The sequence below is a fragment of the Triticum aestivum genome, chromosome 7A, assembly GCF_018294505.1.
Source record: "Triticum aestivum cultivar Chinese Spring chromosome 7A, IWGSC CS RefSeq v2.1, whole genome shotgun sequence".
NCBI classification, from domain to species: Eukaryota; Viridiplantae; Streptophyta; class Magnoliopsida; order Poales; family Poaceae; genus Triticum; species Triticum aestivum.
In genome coordinates, this window is record NC_057812.1 from 9,837,934 (window position 1) to 9,856,932 (window position 18,999).

Here is an 18,999-nt window from a genome sequence, read left to right on the forward strand (position 1 = left end):
GCTTGTCCTCCGGGCCCCGGCGCCGCTTCCCCCGGCAGAAAAGGGTACCTACCGTAAGCCAATAAGGTGGGTGATAGATGGGAACTCGTCCCTGGTTTTTTGGTTAGTTAGTGCTAGATCCGTATCCTCCGTGGATCTAATCAGGGGGCTCCTTTTTCTTCAATGCTTTTTTTGGTTGCTAACTATATAATGGAGAACAAAGGTCCGTCCGATTTGTTTCAGATTAAGACTTTCTATATCGATGTCTCTTTCACACTTCATCAGATAGACATATCACTTCTGTAATTTCTTACACACAGATTCTCTTTTCTTGTTGCCATACATAATCAAGAGAACAAGTCCGTCCTCTCTTTCAGAATTTTTAGATCCAAGTCGACTTCAGAGTTCAGAACTTCAGATAGATATACAGTAATATTTTTCTGCAAAAATTGCTGCTTCTTCTTGTTTGCACGTACGGCTAATGAACAACACTAATTATGCATGTTTCAGGAGAATAACACCTAACTTCCACAACCGAGATGACGGACGGCGGCCAAGGCAGCGAACTTGCTGCTCTGGAGAAAGTGTTGCTCGATGAAACTGCGGATCCAGTCAATCTACCTTTCTCGCTGCTCAGCTCCATCACAGGAAATTTCTCTGAAGCTCAGGAAACCGGCAGGGGCGGGTTCGGAGCCGTTTACAGGGTAAGCAAGCATACCCTCCACCCTGAACTGAATTAACCAGAAAGCTGACACAGATTCTATGTGAGATGCAGGGAGTGCTTCCAAGTGGTCGCTCTATCGCGGTGAAGCAGCTCTTCGAGAGGTACGAGATCCTGGACAAGAATTTCGAGACCGAGGTCACCTGTCTCGCGGGGGTCAAGCACAAGAATACCGTGAGATTTCTCGGGTACTGCTCTGAGACGCAGCAAGTACTGATGCCATATGATGGGAAGCGTGTCTTGGCAGATGTGCGGCATAGGCTGCTCTGCTTTGAGTACATGCCCAAAGGATGCCTTGCTGACTATGTCTCCGGTAAAGTCAGATTAGCCTTATAGTTTTCTTTGCGTTTCTACTATAGTAGTAACAAATGTCTACCAACTACAGTCCAGAGTATTTATTGTTTGCCACTCTTCTGAGCTTTGTTAATTCCTTTTGCACACTAAATGGTACTCCCTCCGTCCCATAATGTAGGATGTGTTTTGACACTAGTCCTACATTATGGGACGGGGCGAGTAGTTTTCAGCTCTGTTCTTATACCGCTGCAAAACATGCACTCTTCTGTTTGGACATATTTTGAATTCTCATCCTCTTTGCCTCAGAGAGAGGAGCGCAGTAACAAATATCTTTTCCTGTTGTGGATAGAGCTTAATCGAGCATCCAAAAAAAATATCGGAGTATCTCCCACGTTTTGACAATGAGATGGGTGTTTCGAGAACTTCCTTTGAACTTGTTAGCATATTTATTAACTTTCGAAATCGGGCAATCATTCACGAAGGCCCTTTTTTGTTTCGTTGGACTGCTTATTCCACCGCATATGGTACTAACTATTTGTTATACTGTGTCCTCTTCGCAGATGCATCTTGTCGACTTCAGTGGACCACACGTTACCAAATAATTAAGGGGATCTGTGAGGGCGTACATTATCTTCACCAACAGGGTATTATTCACATGGACCTCAAACCTCAGAATGTATTATTGGATGATAACATGGCGCCCAGAATTGCGGATTTCGGTCTATCACATCGCTTAAGTGGAAGCCAGAGTCGGGCTATTACTGAGCACAAGCTTGGGACAATGTAGGCTAGCAATTTTCTTTGCGAACTTAACATTTTTATTAGTCATCTGCAAAAAAAAATTGCATACTCTTCATTCACCTAATCGAACAGACTACACCAAAATTTTGTGGAGGGGATATATGGCACCAGAATTCTTAATTAGTGGAGAAATCACCTTCAAGACCGACATATATAGTTTGGGCGTTATTGTAATGCAGATCCTTATGGGACATAAGGAGTGCTCCAGTGTTAAGGAGGTAATTATTTTGTATGTGAGGTTTCAACAAAAAAAATTGTAGACAACATGTTTAGAAGAAACCACAATCTTGTTGGAAAAAAAATTCAACATATATTCAGTTAGTGTATCTAATTAACATTAGAATTTGCAAATGACAAGATCTGAATGTTGTCTTTGCAATGATCTTCCACCCAAAACATAAAGTAAAATAAAGCTGATTTTGATTTCTAAAGTCATTATGTGCATCGAAAGATTAATAACGCAAAATTAATCAAGTGAGAAATTCAAATTTGTTTGTGATAGTAATCCTTGCATTTGGTCTCTGGTCCTGATCAATACGGCTGCGTGTTTTTGTTTTTCTGTCCTAAATGCATGTCGTCCTTCTTTATAACAAACCATGGTTATCAAATTGCAGGTAGTTGAAAGCTGGACGGACATGTTTGGGATATCAAATAGTCACACATCATTGGAACAAGTAAAGGCATGTGCCGAGATAGGGATACAATGTACGAACTATTACCCAGGGAACAGGCCGACTACATGGTTTATCATCCATAGAATACTGGGTGACGCGGAAATTTCAAATTGGCCTGTTACAAGTGATGTAGGTGCCTCAACAGAAGGGCAGGTACAATCACTCAATAGTAAACGTATGTGATCTACCAGTAATTATTCAGTGATGTGTCATGGTCATTTTTTTATTTTTGTTACAGATAAGCATTGCCTCCAAGCAGGCGGATGAGTTGAAATTAATGGATGGTTCTGCTGCTACACCATCCAAACTGCCACCATCAACATTGGAGGTGGAGCAGGACGATAGCAAATTGAGCCAGGAGAGGAAGAGGAAGGCATCAAACGTGAGTGTGGCGACTAGGGTGATGAGCATCCTGCATGGCAAGCTTACCATGTTCGTGGGCAACGAGTACAATACGTGTTATTTAGTGATTTCTCCTAAACATGTTTTCATTTTTATTGTAGATAAGCTCCTCGAAGCTAGCGGATGAGCTGAAGTTGATGGGTAATTCTGTCGCTAGTGGCAAGCTGATGGATAATTCTATCACACCATCCCAACTGCAACCATCGGCACTGGACGTGGAGAAGGAGGATGGCAAGGTGAGACAAGAGATCAAGAGAAAGGCATCAACCATGCTCGGTGGCAGGCTTACCTTATCCATGGGCGCCTAGTACAATATGTGCTATTTAGTGATTTCTCCTAATCTTGTTTTTTGTGCGCAGATAAGCTTCTCCAAGATGGCGGATGAACTAAAGTTGGTGGATGATTATGTTGCACCATTCCAACTGCAACCATCATCGCTGGAGGTGGAGCAGGAGGATGCCAAAGTGAGCCAACAGAAGAAGAGGAGGGCATCAACCGTGAGTGTGGCGACCGGGGTGATGAGCACCCTTAGTGGCAAGCTTACCACTTTCATCAACGATGAGTACAATAAGCGCAAAGAGGTAAGGAAGCAGACGTCGTTCCTTGAGAAGGAGTTGAGTGCCATACATGCTGCTCTTGAGCTGCCGGAGCTCATGAATGAGCTTGCTCCAAGTGTAAAAAAATTGGAGGGATGATCTCAGAGAGATTTCCTACGACATGGAAAATTGCATTGATGACTTCATCCGCCAATTCGGGGGTGAGGATGTTGAGGTAGGTTTTTTCTGGGAGGCTGCTGAACTTCACAAGAGGTTGTGCGAGCTTCATCAGATTTCCAACCAGGTGGAAGAGCTTAGGACTCTTGCGGTAGAAGCAAATGCTCGACGAGAGAGTTACAAGATTGATGATTGCAAGCCTAGCTTTGGCCCTGTGGCTGTTGACACTCGTTTGCGAGCGGTCTACCAGGAGGCGGCCAACCTTGTGGGCATTGAAGGCCCTAGAGAAGAGGTTATTAGTTGGTTGATGAATACTCAGAAAAAACTAAAGGTTGTGTCCATTGTTGGTTTTGGAGGCCTGGGTAAAACTACACTTGCCAAACAGGTGTTTGACAAGATCAAAGGGCATTTTGTTTGTGTGGCATTCTTTTCAGTTTCGCAGAGGCCTGATTTGAGAGTGCTTCTCAATCGCCTACAACTGAAACTTGGGATAAATGTATCTTCTCACGATTGCGGGTTTGACGACATCATTGAAGAGCTAAGGAAGTATCTCATAGATAAAAGGTAATTACTTACGTTCTATAGTCATTTGCAATGGCTACTATCTTAAATTTGAAGTATCAAGTAATTGGTGTGCATGTTCTGGTTATGCTTGTTTGTCCATGCATGTGGGAAGTTTGAATTTTTTTTCTTGTTTTTACGATTGTGATATAGATTCAAAATTACAAAAACATGTTGGAGCAGAAACACTGTCTTTTTCCCGGGTACTCGGATTCAAATACCAATGGATTTTTTGTTTCTTTACTGGCTTCATATAATTCTGAAAACACAAGTTTTCTTGAAGCCTCTTGCTCATATCTCTCATCAAAGTGTGCAATTCTATAATGTTTCTTTAACAGATCCCACACTATACATCTTCTGAAAAATTTGATTGATGTATTGTACTTTTTTCACTCAGTGTAAAAAAATTGCTAAGATGTTTATTGGAAGAGTCTTGTGAGGGAGGGCGGGAGGAGGGAGGTGGAGAGAGAGGGAGGGACCAACCATCCGAGCAATAGATTTGCTTACATCAATTTTGTTTTTATTTTGCATGCTTCTTTCTTCAACGTAGTCATATCCTGCTACATTATAACCATGTGCAAACATTTCAACAGGTACCTTATTGTAGTTGATGACTTGTGGGATCAATCAGCATGGAATACTATTAGTTGTGCTTTTCCAGAAAATGGAAATGGGAGTAGAATAATTGTAACCACACGAGTGGAAGATGTGGCTGGCATGGCCTGTCATAATAACCGTGAGTGCATTTACGCAATGAAGCCCCTCAGTGATCAGAACTCAAGAATGTTATTCTCAAATAGAGTATTTGGGTCTGAAGTTGTTTGTCCACCCCATCTTAAAGATGTTGCGGCTGAAATTCTGAAGAAGTGTGGTGGTATGCCGCTCGCAATTATCACTATAGCTAGCCTATTAGCTACTCAAGTGAAATCAAGGAAACACTGGGCGAGCATAAGGAAATCTCTGGGTGCCCAACCTGCCACAAATCCTTCATTGGAAGAGATAAAAAAATATTAAACCTTAGCTACACACATCTTCCTCTTCATCTCCGGCCATGTTTTCTGTTCCTTGGTATGTATTCTGAGGACCACATCATACTACGGGATGATCTAGTTAAACAATGGATAGGTGAAGGCTTTGTCAGCAGTTTGCATGGGCCAGATTTGTAGGATGTTGGCAAGAGTTATTTCAATGAGCTCGTCAATAGAAGCATTATTCAGCCATGTGAAATTAGCTACGGAGAGGTGTTGTCTTGCAGAGTACACGACATGATGCTTGATTTGATCTTAAGCAAGTGTGTAGAAGATAATTTTGTAAGTGTGGCACACAATTCTGAGGACATGGCAAGACTGCTGCATCTCAGCAAATACAAGGTTCGCCGGTTATCCCTGTGCTCCATGGCTGTTGGTGGAGCAACATATGACACTGCTATTGCTACTAGGCTGTCACAAGTTCGATCATTACTGCTCAAGAACGCTATACTCCCTCTTTTGTGGTTCAAGTACCTTAGGGTGCTAATCATTTTCAATGACCGGGAGATAGTTGACCTCACCGCTGCTAGCCAATTGTTTCTGCTGAGGTGTCTGATGGTTAGAGCTTGGAAGATAGAGCTCCCTACTCAACTTGGTGAGCTTGTTTACTTTTTTTTGACCCGGGCCACAACCCCTTTCCATTAAATGCATAACGGAAATACAAAGTTCAACATTCAGCGAACACCGACCCAGTATAAGCGACTACAGCATAAGGAAACGAGAAAGGGGTAAGGCGAGATCAAAGCATCACTGGGAAACCCACTATGAGCACTCGTCATCGAGCAGCCCATCGCGGGACGAAAACCCAATGACACCTAGCATCACGCAAACCACTAGACCTAACCAGTTCAAGACAAACTTCAACAGGAAACATAACAGTACTACAAACGCCCTGCTCGCAGGCAAGATACAGGGGAGCAAAAGACCCTCGCGCAGGAATGCGATCCACCAAACGGCTGCGCACAGTTTTGAAGCTCTATTCTGCCTTGGTGGGGTAGATTCAGTTCGTCGCCGATGGAGGTGCACAAATCCTCATCATCGTCGAGGCATTCGATCTCAGCATCTTGGCTCCGCGCTCCATGGACTCTCGATCCTCACCAGCCATCAAACCTGCCCAGTATGTCAAAAAGCCACAAGCAGCATAAACCACATTAAAATGACTTTTAAGAGATTTATGTTCAAAGGTAGCCTGATTGCGACTGGTCCAAATTGCCCAACAAATAGCTGCCAAACCAAATGTATAAAACTTGGCCCCATCGGGAAGGAAAATGTAACAACATGAGCTTGTTTACTTGGAGACGCTGGACATAAATGATTGTGAACTGATAAAGAGTATCCCTTCAGATATAGTTCATTTGCCCCGCCTGTCCTGTCTGGTTCTTCCAAATTGGACAGAGTTGCCTGAAGGTATCGAGAATATGAAATCACTGCACTCCCTGCGAGGGCTTGACATGAAATCGCTGAAGTGTTTTATGGGTCTCAGCGAGTTGTTCAATCTGAGGGAACTGCATATGTCAATAGATACTAGTTTGGAGTTGCCAAAAATTGATGCTTTGATCTGCTTCATTGAAAAGCTCTATAACCTTGAATATTTGTTCATCTCTGGCAATCCTGCTGAATGTGAGCATAGCCAGCAGCGCTCATCATCTAATCCTTTTGAACATATTGAGCGTCTTGAATTGCAATTTTGGCGGTTATGGAAGTTCCAAAATGGTTGTGTGGTCTCCATTCCCTGCGCTTGCTTAAGCTGTATGTTGAAGAGACATCAACTCAGGATGTTCATCTGCTTGGAAAACTTCCCTCCCTCATCCACCTCGAATTCAGAGCATGTGAAATCCCTGATGAAAGAGCTATGTTAGGCACGGGGCTATTCCCAGTTCTGGAGTTCCTAAATTTCTGGTCTAGGAAAGACACTACAGCGTACCTGGGCTTCGAGGCAGGTGCTATGCCCAGTTTAAGAACACTCAGGATCCATGGGTCCCACTGGGGCGGCACTGTACCAGTCGGCATGGAGCACTTGTTACACCTCCAGGAGATCAAAGTGCATGGGGTCTGCAATAATAAGAATACGGTGGAGACGTTGAAAGAGGTCAAGGACGCATTCAAGCAGGCCTTGCTGATGCACCCGAACCGCCCTTCTGTTGAAGTTCATCATTTATACCAGTGTATAATTACCACATGCATCGCACTATGTCTATCTTCCGTAGACCTGCTGGGGAAGTGAAAAGGGGCAGCTGATTAAGGAAGGAGCCCGCCACGAATGTCTAACTTTTCCGGATGTGGTTGTACTCACGACTGCCGATGTGTCTGCTGCATCTTTGTTTTTGACAGCTAATGGGGGATACCGATTAAGATCTGTATTTTTCTTGTAATCTGCCTCTCTGTTATGGCTTGTAATCCCGATGATCAATAAATGAATGCTCCTCCTGATCCTTAACTGTCATTTGTTGGAACAACCCAGTCCATGGCGAAGGCTGTCTGCTACGCACGGGAGAAGGCACCTCCTAGAGAAGGTGGACCGGTGTAGCCGAAGCTCCTTTGAGAGAAGAATTGACATCCAATTTTTGCTGGAGAAAAGAATTGTCAGGTTAATTGATCGTAATCCAATGCAAATGAGCGTGTACAACACAGAGTAGAATCTTAGTAATCCCTTCAGAACTACAAAGAGAGGGGGGAAATGATGAGAGCAGAAACTATTTTCTCCATTTGCCCTGCATTTTTAAGTTCATCCCTTCCTTTGTACTTTGCTGCGATCTCACAACTGATTTCAGTTGAAACATCGCCTAAAAGCTAGAAATAATAAAAGCTGCGAACAAGAACATCTCATTTTTCCATTCAACTTGGGTGAATGGCAAAATAGTTGAAGCTGACAGAGATAACATGACTTGGGTGTTGTGCCAAGCAGGTGAAGGAAGTCAATACAAAGAGTTTATAGAGACAGAGTGTTGTAGAGATCATGCCGTCTGCTATAGGTTGCTTGGAGGACATGCAATTTCCTGAAACTGCATCGTTAACCCGGTTGAATGGGGTGCGCTTTTCACAGACTGAAACTGCACTTCATGATCTGCATTGGATCACGACAGTTTGTAACAAGTGCTCAGCATCGATCTGCAACAATCACTCTCTGTCAGATGCATGTAACTGTCTATCTATATATTCATAAACAGATTGACCAGAATGAGCAGAGGACTGAATCCCAGCTAGAATCATACACAATCTTGATGGCTGCATGCATCGTTCTGATGCAGAGGCCGGGGGATAATCTCCTTTTCGAAAAGAAAAGAATCATACACAATCTTGGTCTAGTGGTTTTTGCATTTTTCCTACGTGTATATTTTTTCCATTTTATTGGATCCAAAGTGAACTCCTTTATCTCACTCTTTATGCAGAAAGCGCCGATGAACTAATCTATCTATTATATACATAATACAGAAGACAAATAAGCCACCACGTTCTTCCACACAGATTAAATTACCTCAACCGTTAATTTTAGATATAGACGGTTGAGATTTAAAGATCTAACGTTACATACAAATATTGTGTATGAGCAATTTCTATCACATGCCAAGTAAACAAAAGACTGTCACGTATATGTCTATAATGGAAAAAATCAAGCATAATCACGTACATGATAAGGACTCCTCCAAACAAAACATCACGTATGTCACAAAGGAAATAAAGGGACATCTTATATTTGGAAGCACCAACCAACGCTCCGTTAATCCTCAGAAGAAAAAAAACATCCGGTTATGCACCAATTGAAGGAAATATGCCCTAGAGGCAATAATAAAGTTATTATTTATTTCCTTATATCATGATAAATGTTTATTATTCATGTTAGAATTGTATTAACCGGAAACATAATATGAATACATAGACAATCTTAGTGTCACTAGTATGCCTCTACTTGACTAGCTCGCTAATCAAACATGGTTATGTTTCCTAACCATGAACAAAGAGTTGTTATTTGATTAATGGGATCACATCATTAGGTGAATGATCTGATTGACATGACCCATTCCATTAGCTTAGCACCCGATCGTTTAGTATGTTGCTATTGCTTTCTTCATGACTTATACATGTTCCTATGACTATGAGATTATGCAACTCCCGTTTGTCAGAGGAACACTTTGTGTGCTACCAAACGTCACAACGTAACTGGGTGATTATAAAGGAGCTCTACAGGTTTCTCCAAAGGTAGATGTTGGGTTGGCGTATTTCGAGAATAGGATTTGTCACTCCGATTGTCGGAGAGGTATCTCTGGGCCCTCCCGGTAATGCACATCACATAAGCCTTGCAAGCATTGCAACTAATGAGTTAGTTGCGAGATGATGTATTACGGAACGAGTAAAGAGACTTGCCGGTAACGAGATTGAACTAGGTATTGGATACCGACGATCGAATCTCGGGCAAGTAACATACCGATGACAAAGGGAACAACGTATGTTGTTATGCGGTCTGACCGATAAAGATCTTCGTAGAACATGTAGGAGCCAATATGGGCATCCAGGTCCCGCTGTTGGTTATTGACCGGAGATTTGTCTCAATCATGTCTACATTGTGAAGGAAATATACCCTAGAGGCAATAATAAAGTTATTATTTATTTCCTTATATCATGATAAATGTTTATCATTCATGCTAGAATTGTATTAACCGGAAACATAATACATGTGTGAATACATAGACAAACTTAGTGTCACTAGTATGCCTCTACTTGACTAGCTCGTTAATCAAAGATGGTTATGTTTCCTAACCATGAACAAAGTGTTGTTATTTGATTAACGAGGTCACATCATTAGTTGAATGATCTGATTGACATGACCCATTCCATTAGCTTAGCACCCGATCGTTTAGTATGTTGCTATTGCTTTCTTCATGACTTATACATGTTCCTATGACTATGAGATTATGCAACTCCCGTTTGCCGGAGGAACACTTTGGGTGCTACCAAACGTCACAACGTAACTGGGTGATTGTAAAGTAGCATTACAGGTGTCTCCAAAGGGAGATGTTGGGTTGGCGTATTTCGAGAATAGGATTTGTCACTCCGATTGTCGGAGAGGTATCTCTGGGCCCTCTCGGTAATGCACATCACATAAGCCTTGCAAGCATTGCAACTAATGAGTTAGTTGCGAGATGATGTATTACAGAAAGAGTAAAGAGACTTGCCAGTAACGAGATTGAACTAGGTATTGGATACCGACGATCGAACCTCGGGCAAGTAACATACCGATGACAAAGGGAACAACGTATGTTGTTATGCGGTCTGACCGATAAAGATCCACTACTAGAAATACCACTACTAATGGCGCACCTAATATGGCCATTAATGGCGCATCACTGGTGCACCACTGATAGCACGCCATTAGTAATTTTTACTAATGGCGCACCAGTATCTGGTATACTAATGGCGCACCACCTGGTGCGCCATTAGTATATGCGAGGGTGCGCCATTAGTATGCCTCCCAGTTGGCATGTACACCCAGGTGCTTTGGCATACTAATGGCGCACCACCTCTGGATGCGCCATTAGTAACCGCAGCATACTAATGGCGCACTACCCGGTGATGTGCCATTAGTATGCACTGTCATACTAATGGCGCACTGTCGTGTGATGCGCCATTAGTATGAATATTAGGTTTTTTTTTATTTTTTTATTTTCTATTTTTTGCACAGGTTACAAAATGTATAATTTGACAAAATATAGACAGCACACATCAACAATAGATTCATCAAATACAATAGAAGATTAGTCTTTGAATACAATTCATCATATTAGTCTCCGAATACAATTCATCATATTAGTCTCCGAATTAAAAAGACCGAACAAAGATAGAACATTATATTACAAGTCTCGAGACCGCGAGTAGCGAGTTTGTCTTCGCATTACAAGTCGATATCGATCATCTAAACTACCATCACATAGAAGAGAGCTGCGGTCATCACGATGAGCATCATCACGATGAAACTCGTCTTCATCCGGTTCCTCCAACGCTCCCTCCCCTCTCCCGCTAGATAGCGGGCGTATCTAGATTCGGCCTCGGCCCTAGTGGTGTACCCTTTGTAACTGTTACCGCTGAATCGGTGAACCTGTCTCCGACACTCCTCCCAGTCATCGTAGACTCCGGGAACCTTACCCTTGTACACGACATACGTCGGCATCACTATGCACTAGCCAAACGAAACGTTAGTACCAATTCACAGACAATACATAAGCAATATATAATTATGCAACAGAACGATCGGAAGAGAAAAGCAAGACATTAATAGCATCGATTACATCTAAGTTGAACGACTCTCAAAACCAAAGAGACATACTACAAGTTCATTAAAGTTTAATTACAACATGAGCCAATCGATGTTTCAGAACTAGACAACTCGACTCAAGGGACCGGAGCGTGGATGAAGCCGCCGTCTATCGTGGGAGTCATGAAAGAACGGGCGTTGTCATCCTGCATTTGTAGCATTGTGTCGATGTCACTGTTGGACGGTTGATTTCTGAGGTAGAACTGCCCCGAGGTACGAAGGACATCTTGATGGATGATTTCCGCAAACTCCGACTGGATGCGAAAGAATTCTTGTCGGAGGTCCGCGTCCTGGATTGCCGACACGCTCGCGGCCCAATCTTGGAGTTTACTCGGTAGCAGAAGTTGATGATGGTCCCGTACGATCGCCCGCATGTGATGGATGGCGTAGTAGGCACCCTTCTGACCGCCAGGCGGCTGCTTGACGCAGCAGAACGTCGTATTGTGGGAGAACACGTGCTTGCCGTACTTACGAATAGGCCTGGTGAAGGTGCCTCCAGATTGGGCGTAGCCGGGGAGAACATCATCAAGAACCTTCTTGACATTTGTGTAGTCTACGTTCGACTGATGGTCCAGGTCGAAATACGTGGCCATGGAATATTTGGGGCTTAGGAGGATGAGCGTGCAACGTGTGTCACTGCAGAAAACACGGAATGTTAAAAGAAAAACGATCGAAAAGTAAGAATTCATATGTTACGGGTCGGTTGAGGGGAGGACTTACTCGGGAAAGTAAGGCACGAGGAAGTTATCCTTATCTTGGTTTGCCAGAATGACGCCTTCGAGGTAAGAACTCGCGACTTGCCGGTCCCCAGCGCTGCCCAAGATCTTGGCACGCATGTAGAAGGGGTCGACTATCACGATGTCCGGGGTCTTGTCGCGAATGATCCGCATCTCCATACTCAGCGAAAATAGCCGAACGAAGGTGTAGTGCAGCGGATGAAGGTTAAACATAGCAAAGATGTCATCAAACCGCAGGACGATCGTACCCCCGATGTCGCCATCCACAAAGCCCTTGCCCTCTGGCACCTTGGCCACGAAAACCGGGTATGCCACATCCTTCTCTCTGAGACGCCGCTTCTCCAAAGAAAGAACACTGTCGTGCAGACTCCGCATAGCACCGGTTGCAGCATTAAGCATATTTGGTGGTAGCATTGCCCTACCCGCCACATGCACCCTCCTCGAGATATCCTGCGGTGAAGGTGGCCCGTCCTGAGCACGGATCGTACTCGGTGCCGGCTGGCTCGCACCCTTCTTAGTCTTTCTTTTGCGTGCCTTCTTCTTCTCCTGTAATGGGACCGAGTTCTGCTCACAGACCGCCTTCTTGAGTGTGTTGGGGCTGATAATATTTCGCACCTCGCCTATCTGAGGCTCGGTGAAGTCGGCAGCTGGAGGCGTCTCCTGAGAGCTGAACGCCAGACGGCGCCTGTTGCAACTTGGCTTCTCCGCGGTACGAGCTAGATCGCACACGTCTTTTGTTGGGTTTGGTTCTTGAGAAGGAGGCCCCATGAAGTCGCCATCGTACCCATGCTCGGCAAAGTACTGATCGACGTTGCCAAATGTATCATCGTCGTCGTCGTCGTCGTTCTGATCCTGTGCCATATGCATGTTTGGATCTAGTGGCATAGGGATGTCCGGCACCGTTACGGCGGTCTTGCCATGGGGCCGACTTGGCGCCGGCACGACTGGCGGTGTTGTCTTTGGGGTGGTGTCCCCCGCCCCCAAACGAATCTGGCTCTTCGGCCAAAGCAGGGGCCAGCTCAGGCAGGCGCTGAGGGTCATCACGTCATCATCGTCGGCCCCGACGGGTCGAATCGGAGGTAACAAGTCGTCGCAGCCTGGCAGCACCCGAACCAGTTGAACCCTAAACAAGTTGGGTGGCATCTGGGTACCGTGGAACAAGGGGTTGCCCGGTTGAACGATTTTGCCCTTGGCGACATCGACCAACTCGTTGTTCACGAAGTGGAGGAGAGTGCACGGAACGTCGGCGGCGCCCTGCGAAAACATGTAGGGCGTCAGGGATGCCCAGTCAAAGGCAAGGAGATGAAGTCCTCGGCCGAGAGAGGCTTAATTAGTTACCGTGATGATGGCGTCGAGCTCGGCTAATGTCGAGGCACCGCCAACGGCGGGCGTGCAGTTGACGGAGCGGCCGCTTGCTGAAGAGGTGCCGGCCGGCGTACACCCGGGTGCATTAAGCTCCCGTGCCGGCGTCGGAGACACCAATGCCGCCTCCGCCGGAGGCACCAATGGCCCCTCCATCGTATTATGCGAGTTGCTGGCCGTGAAGCTAGGAATCGGGGGCGGCCCCTGTTGGCCGCCCGCAATCCACGCACTCAACCCCGAGATCAAGGTAGGCACAAGGGCGGTGATCGTCGCTCCGAGTCGTTGTTCCACTTGCTCTTGGACAATCTCCGGAATCCGCGCCACCTGTGCCTTGAGTTCTTGAACCTCTCGCGCCTGGCTTTCCGAGCTGGTCTTTTTCTCCTTCCGCACACCAGCGGTATAGTATGACCCCCATTTTGTCAACAAGCCTTTGCCGGCCACACGACCAGCTGACGTCGGCTTACTGAGATTATCCTTGTTCTTCATTATATTCAACCCCCTATTTAGAGTGGTGTCCCAAGGGTTGCTCTGAGTCGACCCCGCGCTACTGCTTTCAGTCGCCTGCGGAAGGAATGTGAACCATTTAGAAATTTGGCTTCATTAATTAGAATGCAACCATATGGAGCTAATTACGCGGGGGTGTATTCCTTACCAGAACAAGCTCAAGCTGCCTGGTCTTCGGATCCGTGGTAAGCTCCTTTGTTTTCGGGTCCTTCTTGTACCGGGCCCTGACAAAGTTCCTGGTCTGCTTGTCACCGTATTTATCGAAGAGGGGCGGTAGGCCTTGCTCGGCACGGTCCGCCTCCTCCTTGTCCCATATAGGCTCCGCCACTCTGTAACCGCCGGGACCGAGTGTGTGTTCCCCTATGTTCAGCTCCCGCATTTGTTTCCCCCACTCACTTGATTGGGAGCTTGCGGTGCTCGAGCAATTGATCTTGAAGTCGTTGTAGTCATCTTCGGTGATCGAAGGATTTTTCTCCTTGATCTTCTCATAACTCTCACCTTTCTCGATCATTCTCTTCACATTGCTTTTCCAAGTAGACAGGGCCTTGCTCATCTTCGTGAGGGCAGCATTGTTCACTTTATTCCCTTTGAGGCTTGTGTTTTCGAATTCAGCGGGGAACTTGTATCGTTCGTGCAGCTTCGTGAAGAGGAGGTGGCGCAAATTCCCCCGGTCAGGATGCCTCAGGTTCTCGGTGTTGATCGAGACGGTGCTCCGGACAATGCACCCGAGCTGAAGCGAGTACCCCTTGACTATTCGTTCGGGCGCCGTTGGATTCCCGTTGGAGTCCACTTCAGTAACTTCCTCCTTGAGGGTGCGGAGCACGATCGGGCGCCGGTCCTTCCGTTGCCTCTTCGGCTGGCTGCTATCTGTGCGTGCGCCGCCATCATCAGTGGTGGCATCCTCGGCGGCACCATCAGTGGTGGCATCAGTGTGGTCATCCTCGGCGGCACCATCCGTGGTCTCAGGATCGGTGGGGAAGGCGGCGGCCTCATACAAGTGAGGTTGTTCCTCCATCTCCTGGGACAGCTCCCAGAATGCCTTGCCGCCCGAACCCCCGGCCTCATCGTTGTGGGCCATGTTTCTCTCTAAATAGAAACAAAGTCCCCTCTACTAGCTCGACTGGTCAGTAGCCAGTTCTCACACCAGGAGGTCCTGGGTTCGACTCCCAGGCTCCACAAATTTTTTTTTATCATTTAAAAAGCTGTTTGATACTTATTTATGTTTAAATATGTTCAAACTTGTTTAAATAATAACAGTAATATTTTTTTATAAGACAGTAGCATTTAAAAAGCTGTTTGATACTTATTTTTTTTATAAGACGGTGCGCGGGGTGCGGGGGGTCGGCGGCGGCGGTTGGGTAGGGGAATCGAGGGTGCGGTGGGTCGGCGGCGGCGGCCGGTGGACTTGGGGGGTGCTCGGCGCCGAGGGGGACCGGATCTGGCGAGGTGGGATAGCGGTCGAGATGGAGGGGGATCGAGGTGGGCTCCACAAATTTTTTTTAGCATTTAAAAAGCTGTTTGATACTTATTTGTGTTTAAATATGTTCAAACTTGTTTAAATAATAACAGTAATATTTTTTTTATAAGACAGTAGCATTTAAAAAGCTGTTTGATACTAATTTTTTTTATAAGACGGTGCGCGGGGTGCGGGGGGTCGGCGGCGGCGGTTGGGTAGGGGAATCGAGGGTGCGGGGGATCGGCGGGGGCGGCCGGTGGACTGGGGGGTGCTCGGCGGGAGGGGGGGCGGATCTGGCAAGGTGGGATAGCGATCGAGATGGAGGGGGATCGAGATCGAGTGTCCATGAAATTTAAAAATATTCATGATAGTTCAAAAAGTACCCATGAAATACAATCGAGAAATGAAGGCTACGATTTAAATACAATCGATCTTAGCTAGCTATCTGTTCACAATCTTCTTGCCCTTCTTTTTCGCAAATGGAGTTCTTCTGTGGAACGGACGTCCTTTAGGTAGGGTGGTCCTGCTTCTTCTTGTGGTGTATGCTGCTACTTCATCATCGTCGTCATGTTCGATCCTCGGGTCGCCGTACTTGTCGAAGTCTTGCTCATTGGCTACTCCATCCATTCCGATGATCTTCCTTTTGCCTCTCCTCACGACAACACGACTGGGCTTTGGCGGGTCGGTAATGAAGAAGCATTGGTCCACTTGGGAAGCCAGTACCCATGGCTCATTTTTCGCGGTGACGTTTGCGCCCGCGGTCTTGGATTTGGCTTCGGGTATAACCATGGTGGTGAAATACCGGTCTTCTTTTATGACATTCTTGGCCCATCTGACACGGAACATCGGGACCTTCTCTCCAGCGTAGCTCAGCTCCCAGATCTCCTCAATCCTTCCGTAGTATCTGTCCTTGTCGTTACCGGTGTAGGATTCCATCGTTACCCCGGAGTTATGATAACCATCGCTCTTCATGTCCTTGGCCTCGGTGTAGAATGTGTAGCCGTTGATATCGTACGCCTCATAGGTCATCAGGTTGTGCTCGGCGCCCTGTGACAAGGCGAATATGAGTTGTTCTTCCGCGGAAGAATCCTCATGTAAAGGGTACGACAGAAGCTTATGCTTGAACCAACGCGTGAAACATGAGTTGTGCTCTTTGAGTATATCTCCGTCCGTCCTCTGTTGGCCTCGGTCATTGTACGTCTTTTTAATAAAGGTTTTGTGCTCTACCAACCAAGGATCGACCACGTCTATGTGTTGTAGCGCGACTAGGTTTGCTCTTTCAAAGTCGGCGAGTCGACCCTCGGAGTCGACATGCATTTCGCGGCGACCCTCACGGTGACCCCATCCAGCGAGCCTGCCGAGGTGCCTGTTGACGGGCAGACCAACGGGGTTCTCGATGCCTAGATAATTCGTGCAGTAGGAGATGCACTCTTCGGTCAGAAAGCCCCTGGCTATGCTTCCTTCTGGACGTGACATGTCGCGAACGTATCCTTTGATGACACCATTCATCCTTTCGAACGGCATCATGCTGTGCAGGAACGTCGGCCCGAGTTGGATGATATCCTCCACTATATGGACCAGCAGATGCACCATAACGTCGAAGAATGCGGGCGGGAAGTACATCTCAAGCTCGCATAGTATCACCACGATCTCTTCCTGTAGCCTTCTGAGTTGCCTCACGCCAATCGACTTCCGAGAGATGACGTCGAAGAAGTTGCATAGGCCAAATAGCGTTTCACGGACGTGCGCGTCCATGATCCCACGGATTGCAACTGGAAGTATCTGCGTCATCAGCACGTGACAGTCGTGAGACTTCATCCCGCTGAACTTCTGCTTCGCTGGGTCTAGGTATCTGCTTATCTTCCCCGCGTAACCGTAAGGAAGTTTTACTCCTAGGAGGCAGGTGAAAAACTGCTCGATCTCCTCCTGACTTAGAGTGAAGCACGCGGGAGGGTAGTCATTTCCGGTCTTCTTGGCCTTTTTGCCTTTGCGACGACTTTCTGTGTCCTGCTTCGCCTCATCATCATCATCATCATCATCATCATCATCATCATCATCATCATCATCATATATAGCGTGAAGCTCCTGCCCGATGCCCATTGATTTCAAGTCTGCCCTTGCTTTCGGCCCATCTTTGGTCCTCTCTGGCATGTTGAGCAGGGTACCAAGCAGACTCTCGCACACGTTCTTCGTGATATGCATGACATCAAGGCTGTGAGGCACACGGTGGATCTTCCAGTACGGCAAGTCCCAGAAAACAGACCTCGTTTTCCATACCTTCAGCAGCGGCTCTGGCGCCTTTCGCTTCTTTTCCGGCTCTGGCGCCTTTTGCTTCTTTCCCGGCAGTGGGCAGTCTTTCCAATTTTTCAACAGCTTGTCTATTTCCTCGCCGCTCCTCGTACACGGGCGTTTTCGGGGTTCGGTTTCACCATCGAACAGATCCTTGCGTTTCCTCCACGGGTCATCGTTGCGAAGCCACCTTCGATGTCCCATGAACACGGTTTTCGAAGACCCGGGATCTCTATCTAGCTGGCGATACGTTGTGTCATCCATGCACCTTACGCATCCAGAAAATCCGTGGACTACCTGCCCCGCAAGATATCCGTAACCGAGATAGTCATGCACCGTCGTGAGCAGTGTGGCTCTCATAGGGAAATATTCTTTCTCTGCGGCGTCCCACGTATTGGCTGGCGTTTTCCACAGCGTGTCAAGCTCCTCTTTCAGCAGCCCCAGATACAGATTGATGTCGTTCCCTGGTTGTTTCGGCCCTTCAATTAGCATACTCATGTGAATGTACTTCCTCTTCATGCACAACCAGGGGGGAAGGTTGTACATCCACACAAACACAGGCCAGGTGCTATGTGTGCTTCTCTGGCTGCCAAACGGATTGACTCCATCGGTGCTCGCGCCCAGCACGATGTTCCTTGGATCGTTCCCAAATTCTGGATATTCGAAGTTCAATGCTTGCCACTGGCTCGCATCCTTAGGGTGACTCAGCATCTTGTCTTTTTTATCTATCTCCGGATCATTTGCGTCATCTTCTCGCTTCTTCTCCTCCCTATCCGCGTGCCAACGTAGGAGCTTTGCTACCTTAGGATCCGCGAAATACCGCTGCAGACGAGGAGTGATCGGAAAGTACCACACCACTTTTCGAGGAGCTTTCTTCCTCTTCTTGTATCGAGTGACACCGCACACCGGACATATTGTAGACTCCGCGTGCTCGTCCCGATAAATGATGCAATTGTTCATGCACACATGGTATTTCACGTGCGGTAAATCCAGAGGACACACGATTTTCTTCGCCTCCTCCAAACTGGTCGGGCACTTGTTCCCCTTGGGAAGACGTTCGTGCCAGAATGACATGTTCTCGTCGAAGCATGCGTCGGTCATTTTGTGTTTTACCTTCATCTCCAGGGCCATGAGCGTTACTTTCAGGCGGGTATCCTCGGGCCTGCATCCT

At 46.6% G+C, this 18,999-nt stretch overlaps 1 protein-coding gene across 1 annotated transcript; it reads left to right on the forward strand.

Moving 5' to 3' along the window:
- Window positions 1–89: 89 nt before the first annotated feature.
- Window positions 90–5,693, forward strand: LOC123153853 (putative receptor-like protein kinase At4g00960). Its single transcript, XM_044572772.1, has 10 exons — window positions 90–408; window positions 490–683; window positions 755–1,013; window positions 1,555–1,777; window positions 1,890–2,013; window positions 2,410–2,622; window positions 2,708–2,851; window positions 2,973–3,107; window positions 3,231–4,148; window positions 4,739–5,693. Exons 2-9 carry the CDS (start codon window positions 519–521, stop codon window positions 3,564–3,566), a joined length of 1,599 nt encoding a protein of 532 aa, XP_044428707.1. The 5' UTR covers window positions 90–408; window positions 490–518; the 3' UTR covers window positions 3,567–4,148; window positions 4,739–5,693.
- The last annotated feature ends 13,306 nt before the right edge of the window (window positions 5,694–18,999 follow it).